Source organism: Bufo bufo, chromosome 4, assembly GCF_905171765.1.
Source record: "Bufo bufo chromosome 4, aBufBuf1.1, whole genome shotgun sequence".
Classification (NCBI taxonomy): Eukaryota; Metazoa; Chordata; class Amphibia; order Anura; family Bufonidae; genus Bufo; species Bufo bufo.
In genome coordinates this window covers 130,727,293-130,748,167 of record NC_053392.1, presented here as the reverse complement: position 1 = coordinate 130,748,167, position 20,875 = coordinate 130,727,293, and the positions used below count along the sequence as shown (strand labels likewise).

The following is a 20,875-nucleotide window of genomic DNA, read 5'->3' as shown; positions in this document are numbered from 1 at the left end:
GGAAGGCAGCGCGATGCCTTCCTGAGGCATCTGCGCTGCCTTCCGGTGACGAGCCTGTGAGATCCAGCCCCCTGGATCTCACAGGCCGGAAGCTGTATGAGTAATACACACTGTATTACTCATACAGCCAATGCATTCCAATACAGAAGTATTGGAATGCATTGTAAAGGATTAGACCCCCCAAAAGTTCAAGTCGCAAAGTGGGACAAAAAATAAAGTGAAAAAAAAAAGTTTAAAAAATAAAGTCCCCCCCCAAAAATTACAAGTTTCAAGTAAAAATAAACAAAAACGTCATTTTCCCCAAATAAAGTTAAAAAAAATTGGTAAAAAATAGGGGAAAAAAAAAAAGTATACATATTAGGTATCGCTGCGTCCCTATCGACCGGCTCTTTAAACATATCACATGACCTAAACCCTCAGATGAACACCATAAAAAATAAAAAATAAAAACTGTGCTAAATAAACCTTACATCACAAAAAGTACAACAGCAAACGATCAAAAAGGCGTTTGCCCACCAAAATAGTACCAATCTAACCGTCACCTCATCCCGCAAAAAATGAGCCCCTACCTGAGACAATCGCCCAAAAAATAAAAAAAACTATGGCTCAGAATATGGAGAAACTAAAACATCATTTTTTTTGTTTTAAAAAAGCTGTTATTGTGTAAAACTTACATAAATAAAAAAAAAAGTATACATATTTGGTATTGCCGCGTACGTATCGACCGGCTCTATAAAAATATCACATGACCTAACCCCTCAGATGAACACTGCAAAAAATAAAAAATAAAAACTGTGCTAAATAAACCATTTTTTGTCACCTTAAATCACAAAAAGTGTAATAGCAAGCGATCAAAAAGTCATATGCACCCCAAAATAGTGCCAATCAAACCGTCATCTCATCCCGCAAAAAATGAGACCCTACCTAAGATAATCGCCCAAAAACTGAAAAAAACTATGGCTCTCAGAATATGGAGACACTAAACCTAAAGCATGATTTTTTTTTTGTTTCAAAAATGATATTATTGTATAAAACTTACATAAATAAAAAAAAAGTATACATATTAGGTATCGCCGCGTCCGTATCGACCGGCTCTATAAAAATATCACATGACCTAACCCCTCAGATGAACACCGTAAAAAAAATTCAATAAAAACTGTGCTAAATAAACCATTTTTTGTCACCTTACATCACAAAAAGTGTAATAGCAAGCGATCAAAAAGTAACACGCACCCCAAAATAGTGCCAATAAAACCGTCATCTCATCCCGCAAAAATCATACCCTACCCAAGGTAATCGCCCAAAAACTGAAAAAAATATGGCTCTCAGACTATGGAAACACTAAAACATGATTTTTTTTGCTTCAAAAATGAAATCATTGTGTAAAACTTACATAAATAAATAAAAAGCATACATATTATGTATCGCAGCGTCCGTGACAACCTGGTCTATAAAAGTATCACATGATCTAACCTGTCAGATGAATGTTGTAAATAACAAAAAATAAAAACGGTGCCAAAACAGCTATTTCTTGTTATCTTGCCTCACAAAAAGTGTAATATAGAGCAACCAAAAATCATTTAATTGTATCTCTATTTTCCATTAATTCTTGTGGAACACCTGAAGGGTTAACAAAGTTTGTAAAATCAGTTTTCAATACCTTGAGGGGTGCAGTTTATAGAATGGGGTCATTTTTGGGTGGTTTCTATTATGTAAGCCTTGCAAAGTGACTTCAGACCTGAACTGGTCCCTAAAAATTGGGTTTTTGAAAATTTCTGAAAAATTTCAAGATTTGCTTCTAAACTTCTAAGCCTTGTAACATCCCCAAAAAATAAAATACCATTCCCAAAATGATCCAAACATGAAGTAGACATATGGGGAATGTAAAGTAATAACTATTTTTGGGGGTATTACTATGTATTATAGAAGTAGAGAAATTGAAACTTATTTACAAATTTTTGGTAAATTTGGTATTTTTTTATAAATAAAAATGTATTTTTTTTTTTACTTCATTTTACCAGTGTCATGAAGTACAATATGTGATGAAAAAACAATCTCAGAATGGCCTGGATAAGTCAAAGCGTTTTAAAGTTATCAGCACTTAAAGTGACACTGGTCAGATTAACAAAAAATGGCCTGGTCCTTAAGGTGAAATAGGGCTGAGTCCTTAAAGGGAATCTGTCACCTATTTTGACCCTATTAAACCGTTAAAATAGCAATGTGCAATAAAGAACCTTCTTACCTACATGTATCTTCTTTCTTTTATTCAACTTTTCATTCTTATAAAAAAGCGATTTTTCTGATATGTAAATGAGGTTCCAAGGTGCCCAGAGGGGCGTTATTACTCTGCTCAGGTGCCCAGTAACGCCCCTCTTTAGTGCCCAGCCGGCCTTTATTCCAAGCCCAGCACGCCTCCTTTATAAATAAATGTCCTCCCACATACTGGCCGAACGGCGCCGCCCCCTCCCCACCACGTCATTTAATTTATTCATTGCACCATTGTGCTTCCTCCTCTCTTAGCCTACGGCGCCGCCCCCTCCCGATTACGTCATTTAATTTATTCACTTCATCGGGCATTCCTTCCTCCTCTGTTGGCCTACGGCGCCGCCCCCTCCCATTACGTCACATGTATTCATAGCAGCGGCCCTCCCTTCCTCCTCTCCTGTCTCAGAGGCAACAGCGCTCGGATTATGTCACTGGGCTCGGCGCATGCCCAGTGACAATATTGAGGCTGTTGCCCTCTGGAACAGGAGAATCGTGCAGGCGCAGGCACTCACCGATACTGCGCCTGCGCGGGATTTCTGAGAGGAGGAAGGGAGGAAGAGGGCGGCGCCGTAGGCCAAGAGAGGAGGAAGGAACGCCCAATGAAGTGAATAAATTAAATGACGTGGTGGGAAGGGGGCGGCGCGTGTTTGGCCAGTATGTGGGAGGACATTTATTTATAAGGAGGCGTGCTGGTCTTGGAAGAAAGGCCGGCTGGGCACTAAAGACGGGGGTTTCTGGGCACCAGAGCAGAGTAATAACGCCCCTCTGGGCACCTTGGAACCTCATTTACATATCAGAAAAATCGCTTTTTTATAAGAATGAAAAGTTGAATAAAAGAAAGAAGACACATGTAGGTAAGAAGGTTCTTTATTGCACATTGCTATTTTAACAGTTTAATAGGGTCAAAATAGGTGACAGATTCCCTTTAAGGGGTTAAATTAGAGGGGCAAAGGTTTAAAAGTAATATCAGGAAGTATTACTTTACTGAGAGAGTAGTGGATGCATGGAATAGCCTTCCTGCAGAAGTGGTAGCTGCAAATACAGTGAAGGAGTTTAAGCATGCATGGGATAGGCATAAGGCCATCCTTCATATAAGATAGGGCCAGGGGCTATCCATAGTATTCAGTATATTGGGCAGACTGGATGGGCCAAATGGTTCTTATCTGCCGACACATTCTATGTTTCTATATGTGTAATTTTTTTGGGTAAATAAATTCCATTAATCCATTCACAATGTCATTCTCTTCCAGAGGTTTTTGTAAGATTATTGGGCAGTTTCTCTGCCTACAAGATATTATCATAGATGCTTGGTTTACTTTTGCAGTTCTCAAAACTGAATTTGACTCAGCAGAGATCACATGCCTCTTCTTCACGGCAAAAATGTTATAACATGAACAGAGCTGAGAAAAAGACCTTAATCCTAACTTCTACAAACCTATGAATACAGAATCAACCTAATCAAACTAATATAAAAAGTTGTTATTCTAAAAATCTTCATCTACTTGCATATTATAAGTTATAGCAGCAAGAATTAGTCTTTATGTAGAAAACTATGATTTAAATCAAGCCTTACTGACTAGTGATTTAAATCGTGATTTAAATAATTTTGATTTAAATCAAATCCACCCTGCTGTAGGGGCACTATGGGAGTATTATTACTTCTGGGACACAGTGGGATTTTATTACTGTAGGGGCACTATTATTAATTACTATGTGCTGTCTGGTAGATAATTATTTCTATTGGTGAGACTTTGGGGAGCAGTATTACTGTGGGGGGCACCCTGGCACGATATCAGCTTAGCACAATTATTTTTGGGGAACATTATTGTCACCGCCAGTTCTGTGAGAAGGTCTGTTAGACGTTTTTCTCTACCTCTTGCATGAGGTTCTTTGTTTTGGTTTCACTTTGTCATCTCCTTTCCTTCTCCCAGCTGTCACCTATTTACACTAATTGTCTCCCTTTATATTCCCTCCCATACTGCCTCACTTTGCGGTTTATACTTCTTCCTGGATGAGTTGTTCACTGCTGGAGGCTGCTACTGCTGATTCCTCAGATAAGTCCTTTTCCTTTATTTGTGTTTCCTTTCTGGCTTGATTCTAGGTGACCCTGACTCCGTCCGTATTAAGTGCAGGTCGTGTCCCCTCACTATTATAGGGTTTTCAGGTGTCACACAGTATAAGGTACGTGGGCATGCAATCGTCTACCATAAAGACCTTTGCATGGGCATAGCAGTCAGGGAGAGCTCTAGGGGTTTTATTGGGCTCACCCACATGCTCCTTAGTTTGTGATCAAGCCAGTCGGATGTTTATTTATAAGTTCCAGCTTTCTGCAACACCATCCGTGACAATTATGTTTACACTTCTAGTGTCAGGGACACTGTTTCCTGGACACAGTTATTTTTTAGGACACTGTGTGCCAATAATTATTGAAGGGAAACTATCTGTGTGTAACCTGTATAGGGAGCACAGAGGGCACAGTATTGGGGGTGGCAGGATGGGGTGTTCAGAAGGTGGGAGGATTATGGAAAAGTAGGAAAGTAAGATGTCTGTCTTTCAAACTCTGCAGAGAGAAGAGATGGCTGAAAAATCATCATGGCGGTCTGGTCTGAAAGAAGAAGATGAGGACAGAGAACATCTACATCAAAGGAGACGCCACTGGATGTACGACGTATGTGGCGCTGTATTAGGCTACCTTCACATCTGCGTTAGTGATTCTGGAAGGCTGTTCCAGCAGAGAACAGCCTGCTGGAATTCACTGGATCCGGCACTGCTTGACTATAATGGGGTACGGCAGAGATCCAACCACAATCTGGCAAAAATGCAGAGAATCAGCGGGATCGCATGCTGCGGTTTGTGTCCGGCCGATTCCTTGCATTTTCAGCCGGATCAGGTGGCCGGAGCGTAGTGTCGCAGGTGTGAAAGTAGCCTTACCCTGTATGTTTTGCATTGCTATAAGTAATGTTAGGACGGAACAGGTTAGTTTGAGAATTTGGCTTGGGGGGTGGAGGGGTTTCCAGGCACATTCTTTGCACAGGGGCCCTCTGCTGTCTGTGTCCGCCCCTGGTTCTGCGAGAATCGCAATATGTTCTATATTCTGTGTTTTTCACGCAACACAAGCCCCAAAGAAGTGAATGGGGCTTCAGTGAAAACCTCATTGCATCCGGATGTAACCTGGACGCAGTCTGGGTGCAATGCGTTTTTCATTGATGATCGTTTGTAAACCTTCAGGTTTTTTCACACGCGTGAAAAACGCATCAAAACGGATCGCACCCGCGCAGAAAAAAACTGAAACTCTGAATGCAAACAAAACTGACTGAACTTGCTTGTGAAATGGTGCGAGTCTCACTGAATGCATCCTTAGTCAATCCGTATCATTTGTGTGAAAGAGGCCTAAAGGGGGTCAGTACTACTGTAAGGGGGGCACTACTACTGTAAGGGGGGGCACTAATGGGGCAGTGCTACTGTAAGGGGGGCACTAAGGGGGCAGTACTACTTTAAGGGGGGGCACTAACGGACCAGTACTACTGTAAGGGGGCACTACTACTTTAAGGGGGGCACTAAGGGGGCAGTACTACTGTAAGGGAGGCATTAGGGGAGCAGTACTACTGTAAGGGGGGCACTACCACTATAAGGGGGTTACTAAGGGGGCAGTACTACTGCAAGGGGGCACTAAGGAGGCAGCACTGCTGTAAGGGGGGGGCACTGAGGGGGCATACTGTGATTTGACTCTCCCTCCTGTCCAGCGATTTTATTTTTCAGTCTGCTGGGGGTTGTAGTATTTCTAGCTGGACCGCCCTGCCCGGTGTTGCTGACTGCACCAGGGATGTCGCACTACAGAACATCACGTGGTACGTGCACGGGCTGAATACAGGTCACCTGATGCTTCTTGCGACACCGACAGCTTTTGCCAATCACAACATGGCCGCCAGACCCGCATGGTCACCTGGTGACACTCGCCGCCGTCCCGCTGACTCACTGTGATTTTTTTTTATCACCTGACTCCTTTGTCAGGAGCGGCCATAAAGCTTCTGGTGCCGCCAGTATTTTGAGTGAAAAAATCAAACAAAACAAAAAAAATCGCTGAGTGTATTTAGCGCCCCGTGGATGACGTCATCAGTGCGGGCCGGGCAGCAGTGTATGGATCTTGGGACGCGGGGCTATGGCGGATAAAGACGCTTGTTGTGATAGAAGCCTGAGCGGAGGAGGGTAGAGGAGGCCCGGCTGTGCCGCATAGCCGGAGGTCGCCGGTCACCGGTCACACCCGCTTGTATCTAGTGACGGGGAGCGGCGCGTGTAATAGACGAGCAGGGAACGTACACGCCGGCCGGCACCGGGGGCCCTGACAGCAGCATGTGAGAGCCGCACACACAGCACCGCTATGGCTGCCGGCTGCAGGGCAGGGGCTTACCCTGGATGGAAGGTTCACATCTCCCGGGAGCTGAGGAGGAGAGACCGGGAGCAGAGACAGGCCTTCGAGGAGCTCATCCTACAGTGTAAGCCTCCAGTGGTCTCATGTGTGCTGTGTTCATTCCTGATGTGACTGGGGGTCTCCCTGCGGAGCGGTCCCTGCTATAAGGCGGGGGTCCCCCTGCGGAGCGGTCCCTGCTATAAGGCGGGGGTCCCCCTGCGGAGCGGTCCCTGCTATAAGGCGGGGGTCCCCCTGCGGAGCGGTCCCTGCTATAAGGCGGGGGTCCTCCTGCGGAGCGGTCCCTGCTATAAGGCCGGGGTCCCCCTGCGGAGCGGTCCCTGCTATAAGGCGGGGGTCCCCCTGCGGAGCGGTCCCTGCTATAAGGCGGGGGTCCCCCTGCGGAGCGGTCCCTGCTATACGGCGGGGGTCCCCCTGCGGAGCGGTCCCTGCTATAAGGCGGGGGTCCCCCTGCGGAGCGGTCCCTGCTATAAGGCGGGGGTCCCCCTGCGGAGCGGTCCCTGCTATAAGGCGGGGGTCCCCCTGCGGAGCGGTCCCTGCTATAAGGCGGGGGTCCCCCTGCGGAGCGGTCCCTGCTATAAGGCGGGGGTCCCCCTGCGGAGCGGTCCCTGCTATAAGGCGGGGGTCCCCCTGCGGAGCGGTCCCTGCTATAAGGCGGGGGTCCCCCTGTGGAGCGGTCCCTGCTATAAGGCGGGGGTCCCCCTGCGGAGCGGTCCCTGCTATAAGGCCTCATTCACATTTGTGTCTGTTTGATGTCCGTGAAAAAAATGAGTCCGTGTTTTATCCATGAAGAATCCGTGTTTGGTCCGTCTGTCTATTTTTTCTACCCCCCGTGTGTCGTCCATTTTCCACACACTGCTCACCTGAATGTTAATTTCCAGAGCATCTCCTATTAGTGGTCAGTAAAACGAACCAGACACGGACAGAAGACAAACGGCATCCGTGTTGTGTCCATGTTCATTCCTGGAACCCTGTACTATAGTGGGAGTGTTTGGTCCACCTCTAGGACCCAAGCAGTGCATGTGTCCATGATGTTTTCTCTTACCCGCGGTCCGTACGATATTACTGATGTGTGACCAGACACATACTTGTGCTGTCTGTGAAAAACGGAAATGTGACCGAGGCCTTACTACAATGGATGTCACAGCTTGTGCTCTGTTCACACTGTGTCTGCAGGTTTAGGTCGAGACCTGCTCCCGACATGTACCTCTGACGCATGGTGGCAAACCTCCGCCGTGGGCCCGTACACCACACAGTAGAGTTTATGGTTTGATGCTGCTATAGGATACAGTGTGCTTTCCTATAGATCTGTATACCTGTGCACGTGGAGTGTCAAAGGGATAATCCTGCTGTCCGATGGTCTATGAACCTCTTAGAGACCGCGCGCCCAAACTGCAACCCAAAACCCGCTTATTTATCACAAAGTTCGAACACGACAGCAATTTACCCTGAATACTACAGTCCAGTATATTCTATCCTCCATGTACTTTATCATTTAGCTACAATAGCCTGCTTATAGTCAGGGCGCTGCCTGTGCTGTACATAGTGCGCCCTGCGCTGACGAAGGGCAGGGAAAATCTAAGGCATATTGGTACACCATAGACTTTTTCCAGGGTGCGGGTGCCCACAGAGAGGGATCTGAGTGCCAAAGTTTCGCCACCACTGGTCTATAGGGTCCTCTGGATACCTGCAGTATGTGGAACTTTGCCCATCATTCACTTAAAGAGGACCTTTCACAGATTCCGTTACCACGGACCATAACCCAATTCAATGACGGAATGCATAACGTAATGCCTTTAGAGGCATTCCATCATAATAGAAGTCTATATGCAGAATCCGTCTGGTTTCCGTTATGTAGAAGAGTCCTCTCCTGATTAACGGAAACCGGACGGATCCGTTATGCAGAACATAGACTTCCAATATGACGGAATGAATAACAGAATGCCTCTAAAGGCATTCCGTCATAGAATTGCGTTATGGTCCGTGGTAACGGAATCCCTAACTCAATTCGGTATAAACCTGAAGTTCGCTCATCCCTACCTGTTCCCTCTCCTGACATGTCTGTTAGGTGTCATTTAGATGACCGTAGTGTTTTGCAGATCCGCAAAACATGGATACTGGCCGTTCGTGTTCAACAATTTGCGGGCCGCAACCGTAATAGAAAATGCTTATTCTTGTCCGCGATTGTGGACAAGAATAGGACATGCTGTATCCTTTCCGTAGAGCCGCGGAACGGAACCACAGATGCTGTATGCTGTCCGCATCTTTTGCGGCCCCATTGAAATGAATGTGTCCGCACCCGTAACGCAAAATTGCGGAACAGTTGAGGACCCTTTCATACGACCGTCTGAATGGGCCATTGTAGTAATTACATGCATTCCCCTTGTAATAACAATTCTGGAGCATCTATTATATCTGTATGGTGCAATTCCTCTATTATTCCTGTTAAAGGGATTCTGTCACCAGGATTAACGATCTATAAATATTTATATGTGCCCATTAGTCTCTATGCAGTGTTTACAATGATCCCTCTGTTTATGCTTTGTGTGCCTTATATTCTTATAAAAAGCGATCTTAGGCTACTTTCACACTTGCGTTCGGTGCGGATCCGTCTGCATTCTATGTAAAAAAAAAGTCTAAGTCTAATTTAGTCAGACGGATCCGTCCTGACTTTACATTGAAAGTCAATGGGGGACGGATCCGTTTGCAATTGCACCATATTGTGTCAACGTCAAACGGATCCGTCCCCATTGACTTGCATTGTAATTCAGGACGGATCCGTTTGGCTCCGCACGGCCAGGCGGACACCCGAACGCTGCAAGCTGCGTTTTGGTGTCCGCCTGCTGAGCGGAATGGAGGCGGAAAGGAGCCAAACTGATGCATTCTGAGCGGATCCGCATCCATTCCGAATGCATTGGGGATGAACGGTTCCGTTCGGGGCCACTTGTGAGAGCCTTCAAACGGATCTCACAAGCGGAACCCCAAACGCAAGTGTGAAAGTAACCTTATTTATATGTAAATCACCTGTCAGGAGCCCAAGGGGTTGTCCCACGATCTCCTGGAGCCCGGCCGCGCCCATCGACCCGGAGCCCAGCACCGCCTACTACTTAATTTATTCACTGCACTATCCCTGACGTCATGTAAGCTCTGCTCCATAGTCTCGCGCAGGCTCAGTGGACACTGTAGTCTGTGCCCGTGCAGACTACTGGCACCGGCTTCAAAGAGTCAACTGCGCATGCGCCGGCTCCCTCTGCGCGAGATTACAGCACTGAGAAGAACTGACGCAGGGATAGTGGAGTGAATAAATTAAGTAGTAGGCGGTGCTGGGCTCCGGATCGATGGGCGCGGCCGGGCTCCAGGAGATCGTGGGACAACCCCTTGGGCTCCTGACAGAGGTGATTTACATATGAATTCGCTTTTTATAAGAATATAAGGCACACAGAGCATAAACAGAGGGATCATTGTAAACACTGCATAGAGACTAATGGGCACATATAAATATCTACATATCGTTAATCCTGGTGACAGAATCCCTTTTTGTGCTCATACACACGACCATATTTATTTTGCGAAAGCAAAAATGACCAATGATGTCTGTGTGCATTCTGTATCTTGCGTAACAGCCGGCCCCTAATAGAATAGTCCTATCTTTGTCAGTAATGCGGATAATAGTAGGACATGTTCTATTTTTTTTTGCAGAACGGACATGCAGAATGGTTCTGCATACGGTCTGCCAAAAAAACGGAACGAACACAGAAAGAAAATAAGTTTGTTTGCTTGAGCCTTTAAAAGGCATGAATGAATTACTAGCAATTTGCAGTGAAGGTGCAGCTGGGTGTTACCAGTTGGGGGCGTGTCCCTGCACAGTCTGACACTGGCAGCCCTGACCAGAAGCTCCAGCTTGGAAATAATACTCTGTTGACCTTTCATACGTCTGTGTCCATGACAGGATGCTCGGTGGTTCAGCTGTGAAGTTGTCCATGAAGGGTCCGTATTTGGCTCATGTGTCTGTTTTTTGCCCTCTGTGTGTCCTTTGTATTCCATGCACCTTGATGGGCGAAAAAAAAATTGTTTCCAGAGGATCTCCTAGTAACGATCCATGGAAACCACGGACCAAACATAAATGGCATCCATGTTGAGTCCGTCGTTTTCATGGGCCCATAGACTGTAATGTATGTGAGGGATCCATCATCTTGGACCAAAATAAGGCCACTTTTACACTTGCGGGGGAACAGCCTGCCAGAACCGTGCTACCGCAAGTCCACCGTGCAGCTGGAGGTTTGCTCTGGGCCCATTCACTATAATGGTGGCGGGCCGGAGCACGGCAAACATGCAAATAGCGGCCAGTCAAAAACGACAGCACACTAAGGCCCCTTTCACACGGGCGAGATTTCTGCGCGGGTGCAATGCGTGAGGTGAACGCATTGCACCCGCACTCAATCCGGACCCATTCATTTCTATGGGGCTGTGCACATGAGCGGTGATTTTCACGCATCACTTGTGCATTGCGTGAAAATCGCAGCATGCTCCTCTTTGTGCGTTTTTCACGTAACGCAGGCCCCATAGATATGAATGGGGTTGCGTGAAAATCGCAAGCATCCGCAAGCAAGTGCGGATGCGGTGCGATTTTCACGCACGGTTGCTAGGTGACAATCGGGATGGAGACCTGATCATTATTATTTTCCCTTATAACATGGTTATAAGGGAAAATAATAGCATTCTGAATACAGAATGCATAGTACAATAAGGCTGGAGGGGTTAAAAAATAAATAAAAATAATTTAACTCTCCTTAATCCACTTGTTCGCGCAGCCGGCATCTCTTCTGTCTTCTTTTGTGAGGAATAGGACCTTTGATGACGTCACTACGCTCATCACATGGTCAGTCACATGATCCATCACCATGGTCATGGATCATGTGACTGACCATGTGATGAGCGTAGTGACGTCATCAAAGGTCCTATTCCTCACAAAAGAAGACAGAAGAGATGCCGGCTGCGCGAACAAGTGGATTAAGGAGAGTTAAATTCTTTCTTTTTTTTAACCCCTCCAGCCTTATTGTACTTAGCATTCTGTATTCAGAATGCTATTATTTCCCCTTATAACCATGTTATAAGGGGAAATAATACAATCTACACAACCTTGAACCCAAACCTGAACTTCTGTGAAGAAGTTCGGGTCTGGGTACCATAGTCTATTTTATCACGCGCGTGCAAAACACATTGCACACGCGCAATAAAAACAGAACGCAATCGCAGTCAAAACTGACTGCAATTGGGTACCTACTCGCGCGGGTTTGCCGCAATGCACCGGGACGCATCCGGACCTAATCCGGACACGCTTGTCTGCAAGGGGCTTAAGTTTTTTTGTCTGGCCACCTCGGCATGCTTGCTGTGCTGCGGCCCGACCTCCGGCACATCACCATTATAGTGAATGGGGCCGGAGCGAACCTCCAGCGGCACGGTGGACTTGCGGTAGCACGGTTCCGGCAGGCTGTCCCCCACCGGAAAAAGCTACCGCAAGTGTGTAAGTAGCCGTAATGTCGCCACTGACCCACAGGCCATGGAAAACCGCTGATGTGTGAATACGCAAATTAAAGGAAACCTGTCATCACTTTCTAAGCCTATTTATCCACTCACTTTTCTAAAAATACTTTTTAATACATTAATGATATTAAAATAATTTCTGAATGAACTATCAGTTCAGAGAAAAACCTAAAATAAATGTTCCCGCCATATATGTGAATGAACCTTAGATGAGTGCAGTGTTCTCTGACTCTGAGCCCAGCCATGCCCTGCATCCTCTGAATCTCCTCCTTGCTCCCCGACGTCACAAAACTAGAACGCCGTAATCTTGTGATGCGCGAGCTAGCGCATGCGCAGTTCGTTCCCTGAGGCTGATGCCAGCACAGGAAAGGAACACTATGCCGACACTGCGCATGCGCTAGCTCTAGCTTTGTGACGTCGGGGAGAAAGAAGGAAATTCGGAGGATGCGGGCAGTGCTGGGCTCCTTCACAGTGGGCGTGGCTGGGCTAAGAGTCGGAGAACGCTGGACTCATCTCTGAAGCATGGAGGAGACAGGACTTATCTAAGGTTCATTTACATATCTATAAAATCGTTTTTTGGTGTTTTTTTTTGGACACAATAAAAGCACAGAGAGCCAGGTGACAGGTTCCCTTTAAAGTTAATGGAAATGTGTGCTGTCAGTGGAGACAGTGGTCACATTTACCTGGGTTGTCTCTGGGGAAGCCTGTTGGTTTTTCTTTCAGGTCCTTCCCTCTGGGGGTGCTCCTATGTTGATCCTGTGGATGTGGATCTAGACCTCAAACATTCCTGCTATCACTGAGAACGTGAGGCGGCATCAGTTGGTGCGCTTGTCGGGACGGGCAGAGGCACAGCAGAACCCCGGAGGGGGCGATTGTGTGCTGGAGCTTGCAGTGCCTGGCGACATCGCGCATGCGCTAGAGTCACGGACGCCGGCCCCAGGGGAAGAGGTGGAGCTTCCGGCAGAGAGAAGGCCGAGGGAAGCATTAGGAGTCAGGTGATCGGCGCGCTGCGTTGGGCGTGATGTCATCCAGGAGCGCCTATGAGTAGAGCGCACTATAGGCTACAGACTGGCATCCTAAAACAGCACTCTGGTGGCCGGCAACAGAAGCATGGAGGAGGACAAACTCACAGAGGAGTCTGCAGTCCCTTCAGCCTTGGTACCTCTGAGGGGGTGAGTGTTCTGGGCATTATATTATGCTTCCTTATGCTGATACACTTGTGGCAATCTCTAAAGTATACAGAAAGATGGCCCTTTCCTTTGACATGGGGATATTGAAGGACACATTAGATAAAAAAGCTGATACCTTTTTTAAAAGGGGCTTGGGAGGCATCTACTTCCTCCTTCAGACCAAGTGTAGCTTCTACATGTACGGCTCGGTCCCTTATTGTCGGGCTTTCTGAATTAGAAAATCAGCTAAAAAATTGATGCCCCAGGGAGGAAATATTAGCATCCCTGCCAACAATAAAAAAAAAAAAAAAAAAAAGCAGCTGACTTCTTGGCAGATGCCTCAGCTGATTCTGTCAGACTGGCGGCCAAGTCTGCCGCCTTGTCAAATTCAGCAGGAAGAGCGCTTTGGTTAAAGAATTGGGTTAGAGACCTCCCGTCTAAGAACAAACTATGTGGTGTCCCCTGTGAAGGGGAGTACCTTTTGGGGCCAACACTGGACGACTTATTAGATAAGGCTGCGAATAAAAAGAAAAAAATTCCGGGGTTTCAGAGCTCATTTCCCTCGAAGAGCAGGTTTAACCGTTCCTTTCGCCCATTCAGAAGTAATGAAGAAACAGATAAAAGGTCCAGGGAAGTTTGGTTCCGGAACCAAAGGGGAGGTAGAAGTTATTTCTTCAATCAGTCCTTTGGAGACAAAAAGAAACAGGATCAGCAATAGTCAGGTGGGGGGCAGATTAAAACCTTTTCTTTCCCTCCAGTAAGATTCTGAACTACAAAAGATCAGGCCTCGGCTCTAGGAATTTCTGCCATGGAAAGCAAGGTTCTAAAATTAGTAGAAAAATCTGTTTTAGTCCCGGTAGCATAGGAGGAAAAAAGGGCGAGGGGTTTTATCCCCCCCCCCCCTGTTTTTAGTAAAAAAAACAAATGGCTCATTCAGATACGGCATTTTCAGTTTCAGACTCTCCCGTTTGGCCTGTCTATGGCCCCTAGAGTTTTTACAAAAATAATCAGAGATGGCGGCTCTTATAAGGGAGAGAGATTTTCTTTTCATACCGTACCTGGTCGATTTTCTGATTGTAGGGAAAACAGTATATGCCTGCGAAATTGCAGTAGCTGTGGTGACAGAAATCCTCAGCAGATTAGGATGGTTTATAAACCTGGAAAAATCACGACGACAGTCTTTTCTGGGATTGATATTAGATTCCTCCTGCCAGAGCGTTTTTTTTTGCCAGAGGAAAAAGTAATTCTCATCCAGGAAAAAAACCAGACACCTGATCAAGAATCCGGTGATCACAATGAGGAAAGGAATGTCTATCCTGGGATCCCTCACATCTTGTATTCCAGCAGTATGATGGGCACAACTCCACTCAAGGGGCCTCCAGTGGGAAATCCTGTCTCGTTGGGAGAAAAACAACTTCCTAGATGCAAAAATAAGGATTTCGGATCAAACTCCATAACTTGATATGGTGGCTGGAGAGGGAAAATCTAATTCAGGGAGTTCTGTGGAAACTGGAAGACCTGATTTGCCTAACTACAGGCGCGAGTCCCTGGGAATGGGGTGCTCACATTCAGGAGATCTGTTCTTCCAAGAGTAAGAGGAAAAAATCTAAGAATTATGACGGACAGCAGGACAGTAGTCTCATACCTAAACAAACAGGGGGGCACAAGGTGCAGAACTCTAATGCAGGAAGCCCAGAGAATCCTCTTACTAGCAGAAAAAGAATGCGCGTCGATATCGGCGGTACATATCAGGGGCGTGGAAAAGAGACAGGCGGACTTTGTCAGTCATCACCCTCTCTGGACTCTAGACCAATCCATTTTCAAGAAGATAACAGCCCTCTGGGGACAGCCAGACATAGATCTGTTTGCTACCTACCAAAACAAGAAAGTTAAAAAAAAAATTCTCCCTAGATCCAACAGGATCCCCCTGTGGGAAAGATGTCCTGGTACAGAAATGGAAATTTCCCCTAGCCTACGCCTTTCCTTCTCTTCCCTTGATTCCTTGTGTATTACGGAAAGAATACGGCGCAAGGGTTATCCTCATTGCTCCATTTTGGTTGAGAAGGTCTTGGTTCACGTGGCTCCGGATCATGTCACTCGGTTCCGTGGGTCCTTCCAGAGATCCGGGGTATGTTGAGCCACGGTCCAGTGTTTCATCCAGACATAAAAAATCTCCACCTAACTGCCTGGAACTTGAAAGGTACCTGTTGAGAGGAATGGATTCTCCGATGCCTTGATCTCAACTCTTAAGAGTAGGTAAAAAGTAACGGTAGCCATCTGCTAGAGTGTGGCAGAAATTTTTTAGATTTTGGGCATATCCAGATCAATGATATTCCATCTTCTGCTCCCATCCATCTAATATTGGAGTTCCTTCAGAAGGGTCTAGATCTGGGACTAGCAGGTAATACTTTAAAAGTACATGTTTCAGCTCTGTTGGCCCTGTTTAATCAGGACATTGCAGGATGCCCGTGGGTATCAAGGTTCTGTAGAGCGATAGACAGATCTACCCCGACAGCTTCAGTTAGACCTCCTCCTTAGGATTTAAAACTGGTTTTAAAGGCCCTAACTCGTCCTCCATTTGAACCTATAGAGACCAGCTCTATTAAATGTCTCACCTTGAAGTTATGTCTTCTAATAGCTTTAACATCTGCTCGCAGGATTAATGAGATTCAGGCCATTTCCATCAATCCTCCTTATACCGCAATTTTAGAGGACAAGGTTTTGATACGTCCAGATCCGGCTTTTCTTCCATAAGTCGTTTCTAAATTTCATAGGTCCCAAGAAATTATTCTTCCTAAATTCTGGGTCAGAAGAAGAGAGATCCCTTCACTGCCTAGACGTCAGGTAATCAAAGCCCTTCTATCTCGCACTAAAAATTGGCGCAGATCTTCTTCACTCTTTATACTCTTTAAGGCTACTTCCACAATAGCGTTCGTGGCTCCGCTTGTTAGTTCCGTTTGAAGGGGCTCACAAGTGGCCTCGAACGGATCCGTCCAGCCCTAATGCATTCTGAGTGGATGCGGATCCGCTCAGAATGAATCAGTCTGGCACCGTTTGTCCTCCGCTCCGCTCAAAAGGCGGACACCTGAACGCTGCTTGCAGCGTTCGGGTGTCCGCCTGGCCGTGCGGAGGCGAGCGGATCCGTCCAGACTTACAATGTAAGTCAATGGGGACGGATCCGTTTGAAGTTGACACAATATGGCTCAATCTTCAAATTGATCCGTCCCCCATTGACTTTCAATGTAAAGTCAAAACGAATCCGTTTGCATTACCATGAACGAAAAAAAAAATATATATTTTTTTTTTTGTTCATGGTAATGCAAACGGATCCGTTCTGAACGGATCTAAGCGTTTGCATATAGGTGCGGATCCGTCTGTGCAGATACCAGACGGATCCGCTCCTAAACGCAGGTGTGAAAGTAGCCTTAAAGAGTGAATAAGGGTAATGCAGCCTCTAAAAGTTCTATTGCAAGGTGGATTGTTTCGGCTATTTACTTGTCATATCTTTCATCTGGGTTATCTCCTCCAACGGGTTATAAGGCATACTCTGCCAGGGCAGTGGCTACCTCCTGGGCGGAAAGATACTCGGTTCCCATAGAGGATATTTGCAGAGCAGCCACCTGGTCTTCTCCTTCAACTTTTTTTTTTAAACACTATCGCCTTGATTTGAACTCCTCTCCTTCAGGATCTTCCTTTGGGGAAAAGGTGCTTCTTTCTACTCTCCCACCCTGAAAATTCCTCTGGTAATTCTCTTGTGGTGCTGTCATGGGTGAAGGGAAAAATTATGATTTTACTTACCGGTAATTTGATTTTCCGGAGCCTATGACAGCACCCTTAGGTTCCCTCCCTGCTGTTTTTTTTTCTGGTTGTCTTATATTTACATGGGTGTAGCCCAAAAAAACTGGTCAAACGGAAATTATTTTTGACTATCTAACGTTATGTTGGCAGCCTTCCTCCGATGCTTGGATATCACACTGAATTGGGAGGACAGTGTCCGCCCTTTTAATTCTGCAGGCTTCCTGTCTGTGGGGGTGGATCCTCTCTCTTGTGGTGCTGTCATGGGCTCTGGAAAATCAAATTACCGGTAAGTAATCCTCATTATTCCAATGACTTTACAAAAAAAAAAAAAACAGACCAGGAAAGGCAATTTAGACATCAGTACAAGAAGGGGTTCTTTACAGTAAAGGCCCTATTACACCACATAATTTTTGGTCAGTTATTTGGAATGAGGGTTCATATAAACGCTTGATCCGGATAACTGGGTAGCCGATGTAACATTGTGCCAGTGAGCTGACTTTGTCCGGTGTAGACAAGCAAATGCTCTTATATGAACACGTACATGGCTTCCTTGTACCTAGTTTCCTGTATACAAGCTGTTCTCGCCACAAACCCTTTCTGTGACACCAGATGAGCTGCAGGTTTTTTTTCTAGCTCTTGTGTTTTTTTTTTACAGTGATATTTATTTTGTTTAATACTATCAGAAATGTATAGAATTATAGAAATGAATGGAGCGACGACTCACTCTTCTGGCATCCTGCTCCATCCACTTCAGGGGGGCTCCAAGGGGTATGAGACCCCATTCTTGGTGGCAGTAGGACCCCCACTGATTTGATAGTTATCCCCTATCCACGGGATAAATTGTTATAACCAGAATACCCCTTTAAGACCGCCCTTGTGTACAGCTTCCAGTACACAGGGCAGGTGTTCTCAGTGATTGATAGCATTCTCTGTGTAAGTGTGTATACAGAGATAGCTTTCAGCCACTGATATCTGTACACAAGGCAGGCCTTAAGTGTTATCCCATGATTTAATATAAAAAATTAAAATCCGATAACCTCTATTGCATGAATAGTCTCTTTCTAACAAAGCTAGAACCAGAAAAATCACTGAATAAAGTGGCCTAAATGGGAGGAAATGCTCAAAAACCCCAAACACTGTGGCGTGTTTATAATCATGGGAGCAATTCCTCCACAAGTGATCCGTTGCTAAAGGCAATCCCCAAAAATGCATACAATGGAGGATGCCGGCAGCAGACCATATGCACCACAAAAACATCTTCCACAAGATGAAATAATGTGTGGATGAAAATATAAGAATACATAAATCACTGAAATCATAGATTTATGTAAAGCTAGAACCAGCCCTGCACCTCACATGGATCCAGACATCTCCCTGTTCATTGCTTCAATTGCTCTGCTAGATTTATTTCACATTGAAGCTCGGGGGGTGTGTCCTTTCTGCTGCAGTTCTCTTGGTATCACAGCTCAGGAGGCAGCTGAAGGACGGAACAGAGCATGTGCGTCCACCTCAGTAAAGCCTTATTCACACGTCAGTGATTATGAGCCAAATTCGGGCTTGTAGGCTACACAGGCATAAGGAAAAGATCTGCCCCTGTTCTGTGTTTAGAGCCGGACCTGGTTTTGGCTCAAAATCACTGATGGAAATCACTGACCGAACACTGATGTGTGAATGCGGCATAAGGTGAACAGAGAAATAAGAAACAAAACAAACAGCAGGTGGCGCTATACAATTACATTGTATTGATTAATTTACTGGCTGTACTAAAATTTTAATTACATGCAATTACAGAAATATTCATCCCCTTTTAAGTTAGAAGAAGCAGAGATATAAATCTGTAAATTACACATTTTACAGAATCTTTCCCCATAAAAGTATATATTAATCTACTCTATAACATACTGCCTGCAGGTTGCACTGTATTTAGTGGTAACAGGTAGAGATGAGCGAATTTCATATTTTGAAATTCATTCACGCTTCATTTACTGGTAAAAGGTGAATTGCGTTATGGATTCCGTTACCACGGACCATAACGCAATTCTATGACAGAATGCATAACAGACTGCCTTTAGAGGACTCCCCTGCATAACGGAAACGGGACAGATCCGTTTTGCAGCCCTTAGACTTCTATTATGACGGAATGAATAACGGAATGTCTCTAAAGGCATTCCCTTATGCATTCCGTCATAGAATTGCGTTATGGTCCGTGGTAACGGAATCCATAGCGCAATTTACCTTTTACCAGTAAACTAATTTCAAAATAGGAAATTTGCTCATCTCTAATGACAGGTCCTCTTTAAAGCTGCATTTCTCTGTAGCAATCATCTCCTGTGTGTGGGGATGAATGTTCGTCTCCATACAGATTCATAGTTTGTTGGCCCTGTGTACACAAGGCAATATGCTGCCGACAAACTATTTTATATGCTGCATTAACGGTGGATCACTCAATGGCCTAGCGTGTGATTCATTTGTCGGGTGATCAGTCACACATTTACATGGGTCCTCTGTCGGAAACGTTCAACGGAGATGTTAACATAGCCTAAGGCATCTTGCTCGACCAACCCATAGAGATTTAATTTGGTCTAGGGTAAAGATAATTGGCACGGGTGATAATATATAGAGCCTTGTACATTGGTGGCTTTGTACACCGCCAGTAAGCCACCTGCCCCTAGTTTGAGTTGTGTACACAGCATATCTATAGAACAGATCATCGTAATCCTGAAGAACCCTCGATAAATGGTGAATGTCTGTGTAGTCCATGGGGCTTTAATCTTGCCATACAACGCATTCAGAACCTCTTCAGACCCTGTCTATTTTTTCACATTTTGTCAAAAAGTGAAAATAAATTTCCCTCTCATTCTGCTCAATACCCCATAATGAGAAAGTGAACATAATTTTTATGTTTATTTAATTTTTTATTTTTTTTTGGGGTATGTTTCTAACTTGGCAAATGTAAGTACTTTACAATTCACTTACTTTATCTCCAGTTGCTGCTTTCTCAGATGTCACAGGACCTGTGGTGTCACCTTCTCTCCCTACTCTGATGTATCGTGCACAAGCCTGAGAGAGCAGATATGTGTCTGTACAGGAGAGGTCACTGCACTGGCTGCTGCCGTCTGCTCTCTCCCTGGCTTCTTTAGAAAAAACTTTAATTCCTTCAGTAGCACAGACTCACGACTGAAGGCTTTACTGAGTAGCTGCAGGCAGTGAGGAGACAAATGCTGGGCACAGGAGCGGACAGAGGAGTTCTGCAGAGCATTGCACAAGAACAGGTAGGGGGAAGATCCTGTGTGTATCAGCAGTGCCATTGTACAGCTGGGACTTGTAGTCCTACACATACAACAAGCTGCTGAGTCTCCAGCAGTCAGATGTCACTCAGGGCAGTGCTTGTATTCACTCCCTTTGCAGAGCAGGGGAAGGGGCACAAATATTCATGAGGAAAACTTCAGAGATTGTTGTTATTGTTGCAGATAAAGGTCCGAAAGAGAATCAGGGAAATGAGTGAATCTATATATTTTTAATTTTCTGCCTAAAACTTGCTTAGCTTAGTTATATATTGCTGCCTATCAGATTTACAGTGCTATATATTTTTTCATAATTTGGACAACCCCTTTAAGTATTCAGACCCTTTAAGACACTGGAAATTTAGCTTTTGTGCCTCCCATTTCTCTTG

The 20,875-nt window shown here is 45.4% G+C and overlaps 1 protein-coding gene across 5 annotated transcripts in view; it reads left to right on the top strand.

The window, feature by feature from the left end:
- Window positions 1-6,186: 6,186 nt before the first annotated feature.
- ATG16L1 (autophagy related 16 like 1) overlaps window positions 6,187-20,875 on the top strand; it is a 67,216-nt gene continuing 52,527 nt past the window's right edge. For 3 of the 5 annotated variants that reach the window (XM_040427893.1, XM_040427892.1, XM_040427890.1), the window contains exon 1: window positions 6,188-6,758. In XM_040427893.1, the coding sequence (XP_040283827.1) occupies window positions 6,644-6,758 (115 nt within the window). In that variant the 5' untranslated portion in view covers window positions 6,188-6,643. Of the gene's footprint in view, window positions 6,759-20,875 lie in introns of all 5 variants that reach the window. The other 2 variants (XM_040427891.1, XM_040427889.1) reach the window with 1 other exon arrangement.